The following is a 14,504-nucleotide window of genomic DNA, read 5'->3' as shown; positions in this document are numbered from 1 at the left end:
TCCATGAGGATGAAGGTTTGATCCCTGGCGTCACTCAGTGGGTTAAGAATCTGGTGTTGCCGTGAACTGTAGTGTGTAGGTCGTAGATGGGGCTCGGATCTGGCCCTGCTGTGGCTGTGGTGCAGGCTGGCAGCTACAGTTCTGATTCGACTCCTTGCCTGGGGACTTCCATATGGTGTGGGTGTGGCCCTAAAATGACAAAAAAAAAAAAAAAGAACATCTGTACAATAGGCCTGCTATTTGTTTAAGCAAAATGAAAAGTAATCTTTCTCAGGAACCTTCCTGTTTAGTTTTGATAAAATGTGATTAGTAAGAGAATTAATCAAAATTTCTGATGACATACTTAACCGTCTCCAAGGAAAGCAAAGATTATCTATAACAGTTTTGTTGTGTTTTCTTTACTGACTTCACAACTAGAAATTATATAGTTTTCCCATCTGTGTCTTTTCATAAATTGTAAAAGAAAGAAGTTTGGAAGGGGATTTACGTTAACAAAGGACTCACAACAGAAATAGAGAAAATTGGAGTTCCTGGAGCAGCTCAGCGGGTTAAGAACCTGACTAGTATCCATGAGGATGAAGGTTCAATCCCTGGCCTCACTCCGTGGGTTAAGGATCTGGCGTTGCCGTGAGCTGTGGTGTAGGCTGCAGCCTCGGACCTGTGGGTCAGTGGAAATGATCCTGACCAGGAGTATCTGTGTAGTTGCTATGGCCGTGGCGCAGGCTGGCAGCTGCAGCTCCAACTCAGCCCCTAGCCCAGGAATGTCCATATGCCTCGAGTGGGGCCCTAAAGAGAAAAGAAAAAAAAGAAATGGAGAAAATTGAACAATGAAGGCCTCTACATGAGGGGCAGAAAGTTTCTTTACCTTGGCCAGGTTTCTCCACCGAATCCGTAATGCTGATGTCTGGGGCCCATGACAAGAGGAGGCTCACACCGTGGCCTGTGTTCCTCGGGGCCTGAGATGGGTATCATGCCACCGTATTCCCTTTCTGCGCCCCACGGAAGCCTACATGCCTGGAGTGACTCCCTTAACTCCTGGTACCTGCGGAAAAAGAGAGCCTTTTGAAACAGCTTCTGCATAGGATGCTGCGGTGTGAGTGTTTGAGTCCCCCCGCCCCGGATTTGTAGGTTTAAATCCTGGGCCTTCAGGAAGGTCATGAGGAACCCGCATGAATGGGACGAGCGCTCTTATAAGAGAGACCCCAGAGAGCCTGCTAGGCCCTTCCACTGTGCGAGATACAGCGGGAAGGTGCCGGCGATGATCCAGAGAGAAGGCTCTCCCCAGAACACAACCCTGCTGGTGCCATGACCTCGGGCTTTCAACCTCCAGAGCGGTGAGAAATAAATGTTTGTTATTTATGAGCTATCGAGTCTGTGGCATTTTGTTATAGTAGTGTGAACGGACTAAGGCAAACGACTAAAATTTCCTAGTGCTATATTATTCTTAGATGACATGTTCAGAACACAGAATTCTCAGTGCTGGGTAGATTATGATACTTTCTGGTTATATAGGCATTATGGGACTGTTGAAGGAATGAGGTTAAATTCCTGAAGGCCTACGGACTACTTTACTTTTTTTAAAGAGCTGTGCTATATGTGCTTATTCCTTTAAACATCTTTATTGCCATAGAATTCATCCACCTACATGATTCATCCATTTATATGCCATATAATTCATCCATTTAGGGTGTACAATTGAATGATTGTTAGTATACTTACAAATATGTACAACCATCATCACAATAATTTTAGAACATTTTCATCACCCCCAAAAGAAACCCTGTATCATTTCATCAGCCCTAAGCAACCCCTAATCAAACTTATGTCTCTATAGACTTGCTTCTTCTGGATTAATTAATCCTTTATTAATATAAAGGAAATCATGTATGTGGTCTTTCGTGATTGTATCACATATCAGTACTTCATTCCTTTTCATGGCTAAATACTATTCCATTGTTTGGAGATATATATAAATATCATTTATATGGTATTTTTTCCACCCATTTATCAGGTGATAGACATTTTTTTTTCTGACTTTTGGCTGTTGTGAATAGTGCTGCTATGAACATTCATGTACAGGTTTTTGCTTGAATCCTTGCTTTCAGTTCTTTTGGGTGTAAATATATATATATATGGTAACTGAATTGCTGGGTCATATGGTAATTCTATATTATTAACTTTCTGAAAAATAGTCAAACTGATTCCCACCAATTTACATTTCCACCTGCAATGTAGAAGAGTTCCAATTTCTCTGTATCTATGCTAACACTTGTTCTGACAGTTATTTTTCAAAATCATAGCCATTCTACTGGGTGTGAAGTGTGGTATCTCATTATGGTTTTGATTTGCATTTCCTTAATGATTAATAATTTGACCATCTTTTCATGTGCTTATTTCTATATTTTCTTTGGAGAAATGTCTATACACACCCTTTCGCATTTTAAAAACTGGGTTATCTTGGAGTTCCCGTTGTGGCTCAGCGGGTTAGTACCCTGACATGGCATCTGTGAGGAAGTGGGTTTGATCCCCAGCCTCGGTCAGTGGGTTAAGAATCCAGCATTGCAACAAGCTATGGCATGGGTCACAGATTCGGCTCAGATCTGGTGTTGCTGTGGCCTAAGCCAGCAGCTGCAGCTCTGATTTGATCCCTAGCCTGGGAAGTTCCATATCCCAAAGGTGCAGCCATAAAAAAAAATGGGTTATCTTTTTATTATTGAGGTGTAGGAATTCTTTTATATTCTAGATACAAGTCCCTTATGAGATACATCATTTACAAAGGTTTTCTCCCATTTTGTATGTTATTGTCTTTCATTTTCTCTTTTTTAATAGTTGTACAATGATCATCACAACCCAATTTTAGAGCATTTCCATCCCAAACCCCCTGCGCATCCCCCCACCCCCCAACCTGTTTCCTTTGGAAACCATAAGTTTGTCAAAGTCTGTGAGTCAGTATCTGTTCTGCAAAGAAGTTCACTGTGTCCTTTTTTCAGATTCCACATGTAAATGACAGCATTTGATGCTGGTGTCTCATTGACTGACTGACTTCCCTTAGCATGATTATTTCTAGGTCCATCCATGTTGCTAAAAATGCCGTTATTTCTGTCCTTTTAATGGCTGAGTAATAGCCCATCGTGTATATGTACCACATCTTCTTGATCCACTCCTCTGCTGATGGACATTTAGGTTGTTTCCATGTCTTTGCTATTGTATATGGTGCTGCAATGAACACTGGAGTACATGTGTCTTTGCAAGTCATGATTTTTGCTGGATAGGTGCCCAAGAGTGAGATTGCTGGATCAAATGGTAGTTCTATTTTTACTTTTCTGAGGAATCTCCATACTGTTTTCCACAGTGGTTGCACAAATTTACAATCCCACCAACAGTGTAATAGGGTTTCTTTTTTTCCATACCCTCTCCAGCACTTATTGTTTGTAAACTTTTTGATGATGGCCATTCTGGCTGGTGTCAGGTGGTACCTCATTGTGGTTTTGATTTGCATTTCTATAATAATGAGTGAGGATGAACATCTTTTCATGTGTTTTTTGGCCATCTGTATGTCTTCTTTGGAGAACTGTCTGTTTAGATCTTCTGCCCATTTTTTGATGGGGTTGTTTGTCTTTTTGGTATGGAGCTGCAGAAGGTGTTTATCAATTTTGGAGATGAATCCCTTGTCAGTCGATTCACTTGCAAATATTTTCTCCCATTCTGTGGTTGTCTTTTCGTGTTGTTTAGGATTTCCTTTGCTGTGCAGAAACTTTTGATTAGGTCCCATTTGTTTATTTTTCTTTTTATTGTCAGTACTCTGATAGGTGGATCTGAGAAGATGTTGCTGTCATTTATGTTAGAGAGTGTTTGGCCTATGTTTTCCTCTTAAAGAGTTTTATAGTATCTGGTATTGTATTTAGGTCTTTAATCCATTTGGAGTTTATTTTTGTGTATGGTGTTAGGGAGTGTTCTAATTTCATTTTTTTCCATGTGGCTGTCCAGTTTTCCCAGTACCACTTGTTGAAGGGGCTGTCTTTTCTCCATTGTATATTCTTGCCTCCTTTGTCATAGATTAGTTGACAGTAGGTGCGTGGGTTTAATTCTGGGCTTTCTATCCTGTTCCACTGATCTTTATTTCTGTCTTTGTGCCAGTATCATACGGTTGTTTTTTTTTTTTTTTTTTTTTTTGTCTTTTTTGCCATTTCTTGGGCCGCTCCCACGGCATATGGAGGTTCCCAGGCTAGGGGTCTAATCAGAGCTGTAGCTGCCAGCCTACGCCAGAGCCATAGCAATGTGGGATCCCAGCCGCGTCTGCGATCTACACCACAGCTCATGGCAACACCGGATCGTTAACACACTGAGCAAGGGCAGGGATCAAACCCACAATCTCATGGTTCCTCGTCGGATTCGTTAACCACTGCACCACGACGGGAACTCCTGTGCCAGTACCATATAGTTTTGATGACTGCTGCTTTGTAGTATAGTCTGAAGTCAGGGAGCCTGATTCCTCCAGCTCCATTTTTCTTTTTCAGGATGTCTTTGGCTATTCTGGGTCTTTTGTGCTTCCAAACAAACTTTAAAATATTTTGTTCAAGTTCTGTGGAAAATGTCCTTGGTGATTTGATAGGGATTGCATTGAATCTGTAGATTGCCTTGCACAGTATAATCATTTTGATAATACTGACTTTCCAGTCCAAGAGCATGGTATGTCTTTCCATCTATTTGTGTCATCTTTGATTTCTTTCATCAGTGTCTTATAGTTTTCAAAGTACAGGTCTTTTGTCTCTTTAGGTAGGTTTACTCCTATGTATTTTATTCTTTTTGATGTGATGGTAAATGGGATTGTTTCCCTAATTTCTCTTCCTGATCTTTCATTGTTAATATATAGAAATGCCATTGATTTCTGTGTATTAATTTTGTATCCTGCAACTTTGCCAAATTCATGGATGAGCTCTAACAGACTTCTGGTAGCATCTTTAGGATTTTCTAAGTATCACGCCATCTGCAAATAGTGATAGTTTTACTTCTTCCTTTCCAGTTTAGATTCCTTTTATTTCTTTTACTTCTCTGATTGCCGTGGCTAGGACTTCCAGAACTATGTTGAAGAGTAGTGGTGACAGCGGACATCCTTGTCTTGTTCCTGATCTCAGCAGGAATTCTTTCAGCTTTTCACCATCGAGAATGATGTTAGCTGTGGGTCTGTCATATATGGCCTTTATTATGTTGAGGTAGGGTCTCTCTATGCCCACTTTCTGAAGGGTTTTTATCAGAAATGGGTGTTGGGAGTTTCTGATGTGGCTCATTGGTTAACAAATCCAACTAGGAGCCATGAGGTTGTGGGTTTGATCCCTGGCCTTGCTCAGTGGGTTAAGGATCCGGCGTTGCCATGAGATGTGGTGTAGGCCGCAGATGTGGCTCAGATCTGGTGTTGCTGTGGCTCTGGTATAGGCCGGCGGCTGCAACTCCGATTAGACCCCTAGCCTGGGAATGTCCATGTGACGTGGGATTGGCCCTAGAAAAGGCAAAAAAAAAAAAAAAAGAGAAAAGAAAAGAAAAAAAGAAAGAAAGAAAGTAAAGAAATGCGTGTTGGATTTTGTCAAAGGCTTTTTCTGCATCGATTGAGTGTCTTATTTTCTTGATTGTGTTCTTTGAAGCAAAAAGTTGTAATTTTTTTTTTTTTTTTTGTCTTTTGTCTTTTTTGTTGTTGTTGTTGTTGTTGTTGCTATTTCTTGGGCCGCTCCCGCGGCATATGGAGGTTCCCAGGCTAGGGGTTGAATCGGAGCTGTAGCCACCGGCCTACGCCAGAGCCACAGCAACGCGGGATCCGAGCCGCGTCTGCAACCTACACCACAGCTCACGGCAACGCCGGATCGTCAACCCACCAAGCAAGCGCAGGGACCGAACCCGCAACCTCATGGTTCCTAGTCAGATTCGTTAACCACTGCGCCACGACGGGAACTCCAATTTTTTTTTGTTTTTTAAAAAAAGGTTTAAATTTTAATGAAGTCCAATTTATATATTTTTTTTCTTTTGTTGCTCATGTTTTTGGTGTCATACTGTCAAACCCAAGATCATGAAGATTTACTTTTGTGGTTTTTTTCTTTTTTCTTTTGCTTCTTAGGGCCTCATCCACAACATATAGAGATTCCCAGGCTAGGGGTCAAATCAGAGCTACAGCTGCCAGCCTACACCACAGCCAGAGCAACACAGGATTGAGCCACATCTGCGATCTGCACCACAGCTCACAGCAACGCCGGATCATTAACTCACTGAGCAAGGTCAGGGATGGAACCTGGGCCTCATGGATACTAGTCAGATTCATTACCGATGGGACACAACAGAAACTCCTCTTAAGGACTTTTAGAAATCTGAATTCTCAGGCTCCATCCCAGACCTAGGAATCAGAATGGGGTGGGGGTGGCGCCTGTCATCTGTTTTAAACAAGCCCTCCAGAATATTCTTATGTATGCTAAAGTTTTAGAAGCTCTGCCCTGTTCCATAGTTACCTTCCATAGAAAATGGGTCTCCAGGAGTTCCTGTGGTGGCTCAGTGGGTTCAGAACATTACTAGTATCCATGAGGACATGGGTTCAATCCCTGGCCTTTTCGGTGGGTTAAGGATCTGGCATTGGTGTGAGCTGTCATGTAGGTCACAGACGCAGCTGCAATTCTGCGTTGCTGCGGCTGTTATGTGGGCTAGTAGCTGCAGCTCTGATTCTGCCCCTAGCCTTGGAACTTCCATAGGCTTCAGGTGTGGCCCTGAAAAACAAGAAACAAAAACAAAAAAGAAAATGGGTCTCCAGTAGTCCCACCCTTTACAATGTGCCATCCAGTAGGTTTGAGACATGGAAGTTTCCTCTATTGGCTGCTAGGCTCGTCTGATCTTGAAAACTGGTAGTTCAGATGACTTTCTCTGTTCTTTCTTAACAAGGGAGGGAAGGGAAAGCACATTTATTCACTGTTGTAACCATGCTTTACAGGAAATACTTAATGGATGTCTGTTAAAGGAATGCATGATTGAGTGAATGAGTAAGGCCAAAAAGATTCATTTGCGTCTTGGACTGTAACCTATGACATAGAATGAAAGCTTCAGGCCAGGGAGAAGACCTCACAAAACTCTTAAGAATATCTGGCTGAAGATCTGTGCCCTAATTAGGAAGATTTAATGTACTCCAGTTTCCAGTAATGGTGGTCTGAATTATTTGGATTAACCTTTCCACTGAAAACATCTAAAAATGCTGAAAAGGAGCTTCAGGGTTGCTAAACACATGGAGGTGGGGGGTGAGTGGCACTCTCAAAGAGCATGCAAATTCTGCACACTGACTGGAGTTCCCGTAGTGGCTCAGTAGAAATGAATCCGACTAGTAACCATGAGGTTGCTGGTTCAATCCCTGGCCTCACTCAGTGGGTTAAGGATCTGGTGTTGCCCTGAGCTGTGGTGCAGGTTGCAGATGCGGCTCAGATCTGGTGTTGCTGTGGCTGTGGTGTAGGCTGGCAGCTATAGCTCCGATTTGACCCCTAGCCTGGGAGCTTACATATGCTGCAGATGTGGCCCTAAAAAGACAAATGATGATGACGATGATAATAAAGTTATTATTATTAAGTCTATAATAAACTGGTAATCTATCACCGAGAGATAAACAGGGCAATGTACTAGAGTACAAAGACCATTGATTCACCACAGTTTCTACAGATCCTCATAGACAAGGACTCTGGCACACTCACCACATTATCCCCAGGATACAGCATAGGACCTTGCAAATATATGGTACCCAACCAATATTTATCAACTAGGTGGCCTTCCTTGAGAGCAGACAATGACACAAAAATCTTAGAAAGGGAACCAATTGTACTCTGGGTTAAATTTTCTTGGAGAAGGTGAATTCTATTTCTATTTGGCTGTTTTGATTTTCCCAGAAAAGACTAAGCAAAACAAAACAAAACGCTGAAAAGAAAAAAAAGCAAAGCATCTTCTTAAAAGCAACTCATTGTTAATAGGACCGAAAGGGAAGCCAGGGCTCCATAGAAAGAAAATAGGATCCAGAGGTTAGAAAGGTTATGGAATTGAAAATTCCTGACAATGTTGGCTCCAGGATCCTTCTTGGGAAAGGACTTGCTTTGTTTAATAAAATATTTTGTCAGGCTTCTTGGTTAAGAGACAGAGGCTCTCAAGTTCAGGTGTTAGGACTCAAGCAAGCCAAGATTTATTAAGCTGTTGTGCAGTGGGAGGGATTCAGTTTTGCTCTTGAGAGAGGAAGACAAGGGGAAAGAGAAGGAAAGGGCTAAGAAGAGAAATCAGCAGGCTGGGAAGGGAGTGCACTGGGTGAAAAGCCAGTGAGAGAACTCTGGTGACAGCTGGGTAAAGAACTTGACAAATACAGAAGCTTGTGGCTAATAAGGGCTTTTAGTTGCAGATTAAATGGTGTGATGGGATTCTTTCTTCTGACCCCTACCTGATCAGTGAAATTTGCCAAGCTCACAAATGCTCTGAATGGATGAAGTTTCTGGAGGAAACTAAACAATGACTGAGTTTTCACACCTAGGTCAAAATGTTGTCCAGCAGAAGCCATATATATGGAACCCGGAACCCAGCGTCAGCAATGACCATCCTACACCCCCTTCCTGGGAATTTGGATACATTTTGAGGGAGGCTTTGGATTTTTAAAAGGCATGAAATAAAGATTTGAGTGGGATTTATCTAGATCTTAAGGGCTGAGAAGACAGAGTTAAATTTTGGGCTATATTAGTAGAGCTGATACAGAATTCTGGACTTTGCGGCACAGCAGAGAAGAGCTGTGTAAGAGGGGAAGCAAGAGAGAAAGATAAAGACAAGATCCTGCAGGGCCTTATGGGCCCTTTGGACTGTGCCATCGGAGCAGTGGGGGGCCAGTCAGACACATGGGAAGGGAGCGTGGGGGGGGGCTGTGGGCTGTGGAGCTGCTTTCTTCTTTGTACCAGTACAGCCCTTGGCTTAATGGAAGCCCCCCTGTAAATATCTGCTGAACGGAATGAAGACCTAACACTCAGGATTGTCTCACACACGGAATGTATTATCTCATATAAAGTCACTGGATCAGCTATCCCATAGGCCAAATCCAACCTACTGCCATTTTTGTTGGTGAAATTTTATTGGAAGGCAGCCTTGACCATTCATTTATATATTAGCTATTGCCTATGGCTGTTTTCACCCTACAACAGCAGAGTTGAGTAGTTTGACAGACCAGACACTGTAGAGCCTGAATATTTACTATCTGGCCTTTTTTTTTTTGGTCTTTTTAGGACCGCACCCATGACATATGGAAATTCCCAGGCTAGGGTTGAATTGGAGCTGTAGCCGCCAGCCTACACCACCGCTCAGAGCAATGCTGGATCCTTAATCCACTGAGCGAGGCCAGGGATGGAACTTGCATCCTCACGGATACTAGTCAGATTCGTTTCTGCTGAGCCACAGTGCGAACTCCCTATCTGGTCTTTACGGAAGTTTGCCAACCCCTACAACTAGCTAGTCAAGGAGAATCTGGTGACCACTGGTCTGGGGTGCTGAAAAAGAGATGTGGGCCTTCACTTCTCAGACCTCTGAGGTATGATCTATGACCATGATCAACAGACCCAGTTTGGGGGGCATGACAAGTGAAAAATATTTAAACACATTTGATTAATGACAACTGAAGCTTTAATACCTAAGTTTCTAAAGTTAAATTAGACGAGTCGATTTCTCAGTATCTGACCCTCATATATTATACCAGCCCAGGAAAATGAGCCGGTAGAATCTGTTAATCAATCATTTGGGTTGGCATTCATCTAAAGCCAGTAAGTTGTAAGAAACCATTTAAAATAAAAGGCAAAGCAAAAGTAAGTCATATTTCTCTTTTATTTTCGGGTCTGACATTTCCTCCCTTAGCTTTAACACTTTACCACTAATAGCATTTATAGAAGGAACTGATTACGTATTGAAGTTTTAGGATTAAATAATTATAAAGCTCAAATAATATATGTGTCCATTTATAGAAGGAACTGATTACATATTGAGGTTTTAGGATTAAATAATTTTAAAGCTCAAATAATACATGTGTCCATTTATAGAAGGAACTGATTACGTATTGAAGTTTTAGGATTAAATAATTTTAAAGCTCAAATAATACAAGATAAATAATAATATATTATTAGTGCTATAATCTGTAGCCACATAAAATTCATGTTTACTTGTTTTATTAGAGAATATGTTCCCCATGGATGAATCAATATCTTCCTTTGGAGTCACTTTACAGAATTTTGACTCAGAGGGGCTGAATTTAGCCAGTAATTAACAGAAAGCATGATTAAAGGAAAGCTCAGAACAAACATAGTCTAATTTTCAGGCAGGAAGCTAAGAGTCAAAGAAAATTTCAGAAATCAGAAAGTAATGGAATAAATCCAGGAACAAAACAGGAACTCATATTAAATCTTAAGCAGTTCTCAGGGCACTTCCTTAATTGATGTTTACTTTCCTAATGAACTAGGAAACTTGCTAGAGGTAGGGAGACATCAACTGAATGGAAAAAGGAGGTAGGTATCTGTGATCCTGAGTATCTATAGCTGCCATTCTTAAATTTTCAGTGGAAGAAATATAAAAGAATACACCTGCATATTAATTATTTTGTTTTATTTTTTTTTTAGGGCCGCACCCATGGCATATGGAGGTTCCCAGGCTAGGGGTCGAATTGGAGCTGTAGCTTCTGGTCTATGCCACAGCCACAGCAATTCCAGATCCAAGCCAAGTTTGTAACTACACCACAGCTCACGGCAATGCTGGATTCTTAACCCACTGAGCAAGGCCAGGGATCAAACTTGCGTCCTCATGGATACTAGTCAGATTCATTTCTGCTGAGCCATGATGGGAACTCCTGCTTACCAATATTTTTAAAGGAGATCAAATAATTATACATAATAGTGACTTATACTTGTTTCAGAATATATCAGTGAAGAAAGTAACTGAAGCACAAAGATTAACTTGCCCTTGGTCAGTGGATAAACCAAACCACAATCCTGGTTTTCTTATGGTTTTCAGTGCTTCCTGCTAGCCCGGAGGTTTTCAAAATAAGCTGAAAAACTAAAAATGCAGATTTAAGACCCCACTCAGACCCAGTGAGCCAGAATATCTCTAGGTAGAGCCTGGGAATCTGTATTTTCAGAACACTCCTCATGTGATTTTGATGTACCCTGTAATCAGACCAATGCTGGCTAATGATGGAATTAGACATTGCCTATTCTGGAATGAAAAAAAGCAGGAAATCATTTTGTATCTCTGTTAAAATTGCCAAATTAGTTCAAAGGACACTGTAATATTTCAAAAAGACATCCCTTTAAGGATATCCATGTTTAGAAAATTAAGCTGCTGACAGCTAACGTATGCTAAGACTCAGGTTCATCCCTACCATTGTGAAGTGATGCCTAAAAGCCAAGAGTTTTTGTTTTTCATTGTTTCGTTTTGCTTTAGAAATATCTTGAGGTTTGAGTTGGGAGCCATAGACCCTGAACCTGGTCTGAAAAAGTAAAGCCTCAGCACTGATAAATCCAAGTTACCAATATTATCCTGATGACACTGTCCAGAGCAGTTCAGAGGAACACCGCCAAGAGTGAAGGGAACTTCTATTTCGGTAAGCTGCCAGGATGCTTGTTAACATAATTTTTTTTTTTTTTTTTTTGGTCTTTTTAGTCCCTGCAGCATATGGCGGTTCCCAGACTAGGGATCAAATCAGAGCTGCAGCTCCTGGCTACACCACAGCCACAGCAACACTATATCCAAGTTGTGTCTTCCACCTACACCACAGCTCATGGCAACGCTGGATCCTTAACCCACTGAGCGAGGCCAAGGATTTAACCCGCAACCTCATGGTTCCTAGTCGGATTCATTAACCACTGAGCCACCACGGGAACTCCCCAGATGCTTTTTGAAAGGGAGTTAAATAGAGGGGTTCTGAGACTACATGATCATCCTAGCATTCCCATCGGGGATCTCAAAGGAAAGAATTCATATGCAATAAAATGGAAAGTAAATTCATTAATTAGGAGCTGGGAACATGATTTATAAATTATTTACAAAGAAATTTAGGTTAGTTTTAAAATTAGGGAAAAAAACCTTTCTTATTTTTTCATATAAAGAGTATGTTTACAAATTGTACTAGATTCATAGAAGTCTGATCAAGATGGTGAAAACTGCAATGCAAGAAGAAAGAAAGTCTGTTGAGAACCACTGTTTGGTTTGGCAGACAGAAAAAGAGAGATAAGAGAATCTGTGAACCCTTGAGGGGCTACTATGATGAAGATAACACCCCACCCCCCAAAAAAAAGAGTTTCTGTCATGGCTCAGCAGTTAACGAACCTGACTGGCATCCATGAATCCATGAGGTTGCAGGTTCAATCCCTGGCCTCCCTCAGTGGGTTAAGGATCTGGTGTTGCCGTGAGCTGTGGTGTAGGTCGCAGACACAGCTCGGATCTGGCGTTGCTGTGGCTCTGGTGTAGGCCTGTGGCTATAGCTCTGATTAGACCTTTAGCCTGGGAACCTCCACATGCTTCGGGTATGACCCTAAAAAGACAAAAAAAAAAAAAAAAAGAATGAAGATAACATTATTCTTATTTCCCATAGCTTTAGAGGGAAGAACCAGGGTCAGCAAATGGAAAGAGGAAAAATATGCTTAGCAGAAAGAAAATTATGTAACAATCAGGCACATTAAAAAATTCATTGGCCTACCTGTGTGGTAGTGATGTCCCACTTTGGAAGTGTTTAAGTTGAGGCTAGGTGACTTCTTGTCTGATTTCTTTCTGCTTTTTTTTTTTGTCTTTTTAGGCCCACACCTGTGGCATATGGAGGTTCCCAGGCTAGGGATTGAATCAGAGCTATAGCCACCAGCCTACACCACAGCCACAGCAACACAGATCCAAGCTGGGTCTGCAACCTACACCACAGCTCATGGCAATGCCAGATTCTTAACCCACTGAGCGAGGCCAGGGACTGAACCTGCATCCTCATGGTTCCTAGTTGGGTTGTTAACCACTGAGCCACAAAGGGAACTCCCAATGCTGTATTATTAACTATAGTCATATTACATCCTCACGACTTATTTATTTTATAACCGGATGTTTGTACCTCTAAACATTTTTTTTAAATGAGAAAGACTTCTTAAATGAAAGATTTGACTATGTGAAATTATAAAACAAACAAGTAAAAGCAAGAAAACTATGACATAGGCTATTTTTCACCAAGGGTGTTAGATTTTTTTTTCTCCTCAAAATGATTCAAGTAAATACAGTGCAGAAAAGCTGGCACTGTAAGATTTTGGAAAATTACTTATTTGTATCTGTTATTTCATAAGTAAAATGGGGAAGTAACAGTACCTATCTCATAGGGCTATTGTGAGTATTAAAATAAAATAATTACTACCTACAGGAGTTCCCGCCATGGCTCTGCAGAAATGAATCTGATTAGCATCCATGAGAACACAGGTTCCATGCCTGGCCTCATTCAGTGGGTTAAGGATCCGGCATTGTCTTGAGCTGTGGTGTAGGCTCAGATCTGGTGTGGCTGTGGCTGTGGCACAGGCTGGAGGCTTCAGCTCCGATTTGACCCCTGGCCTGGGAACCTCCATAGGCTGCCAGTGAGGCCCTAAAAAGACAATAAAATAAAATAAAGTAATTACTACATACAGAGCGTTTGATACACTGCCAACACAAAGTAATCACTCAGTATATGCTAAATGCAGTTTTGGATGTAATCTGTAATTAATGTGTTACAGGGAATTTGGTAAGGCAAAAATTTAGAGAACAACTATGAATAACAGATTCTAGGTTTATTTTTGAGCAGATGGTGTTAGGAAATGATAGGGGCTCATACACTGCTCTTTATAAAACAAAAGATGTTTGATTTAGAGATTGATTTACAAATGAAGGTACAGATCATTCTAGCGTTCTAGAATGTAGTAGATACATTTGATATTTGCCTTTTAAAAATATACACTTTTTACTTCTCGTCAAGTTTTGACAGATGTGGACACTTCAAGGCTTTGTTAATTGTCACGTTATGCTTTCCCTAAGACGTGATTAAACAGAAGAAACCTATAACCATCCACACTTTCTCACATAATAAAAAAACACTCTGATATATTAAAACCCTTGTGAATTGTTCGTTTTCACTGGTTTTTGTCTTACCTGTTCTCTGAGGCAGTTGGGCGAACAACTGTTTGCAGTGGAGTGTGCAATTCATTGGAGTAAAAGGTGTTTGACAGTATGTCAGCTCCTTCAAGCTCCCTGCAGCGGTAGGGCCTGCCATGAATTACCTCCATGCTTCTTGGCTAAAAAAGCACAATCTGTAAAAAGAAAAGGAGGGCGCATTGGTTAGGGAGTCAGTTGAATCGGTCCCTATCACACTGACCCAACCTCAAGGAAACACGCTTTGTAGGGCTAAATCGGTCACCTCAAAGCTGCACAGCAATCACGGGCTTCCTCCCGCACAGAGAGCCGGGCTGTGGCCTCTGAAGCGTCTG

At 41.4% G+C, this 14,504-nt stretch overlaps 1 protein-coding gene across 1 annotated transcript in view; it reads right to left on the bottom strand.

Moving 5' to 3' along the window:
- SPMIP4 (sperm microtubule inner protein 4) overlaps positions 1–14,504 on the bottom strand; it is a 43,736-nt gene that overhangs the window by 27,097 nt on the left and 2,135 nt on the right. The window contains exons 4-5 of the mRNA XM_085005681.1: positions 14,170–14,327; positions 866–1,042 (exon numbers count right to left, since the gene is read on the bottom strand). Of these exons, the coding sequence (XP_084861807.1) occupies positions 866–1,042; positions 14,170–14,303 (311 nt within the window). The 5' untranslated portion in view covers positions 14,304–14,327. The remainder of the gene's footprint in view (positions 1–865; positions 1,043–14,169; positions 14,328–14,504) is intronic.

The sequence above is a fragment of the Sus scrofa genome, chromosome 18 (genome assembly GCF_054392235.1).
Source record: "Sus scrofa isolate SSC_HxYL_T2T_F1_AM1 chromosome 18, Sscrofa_HxYL_maternal_Yorkshire_Landrace_v2.0, whole genome shotgun sequence".
Lineage (NCBI taxonomy): Eukaryota > Metazoa > Chordata > Mammalia > Artiodactyla > Suidae > Sus > Sus scrofa.
This window is presented reverse-complemented; position numbering and strand designations above follow the sequence as displayed.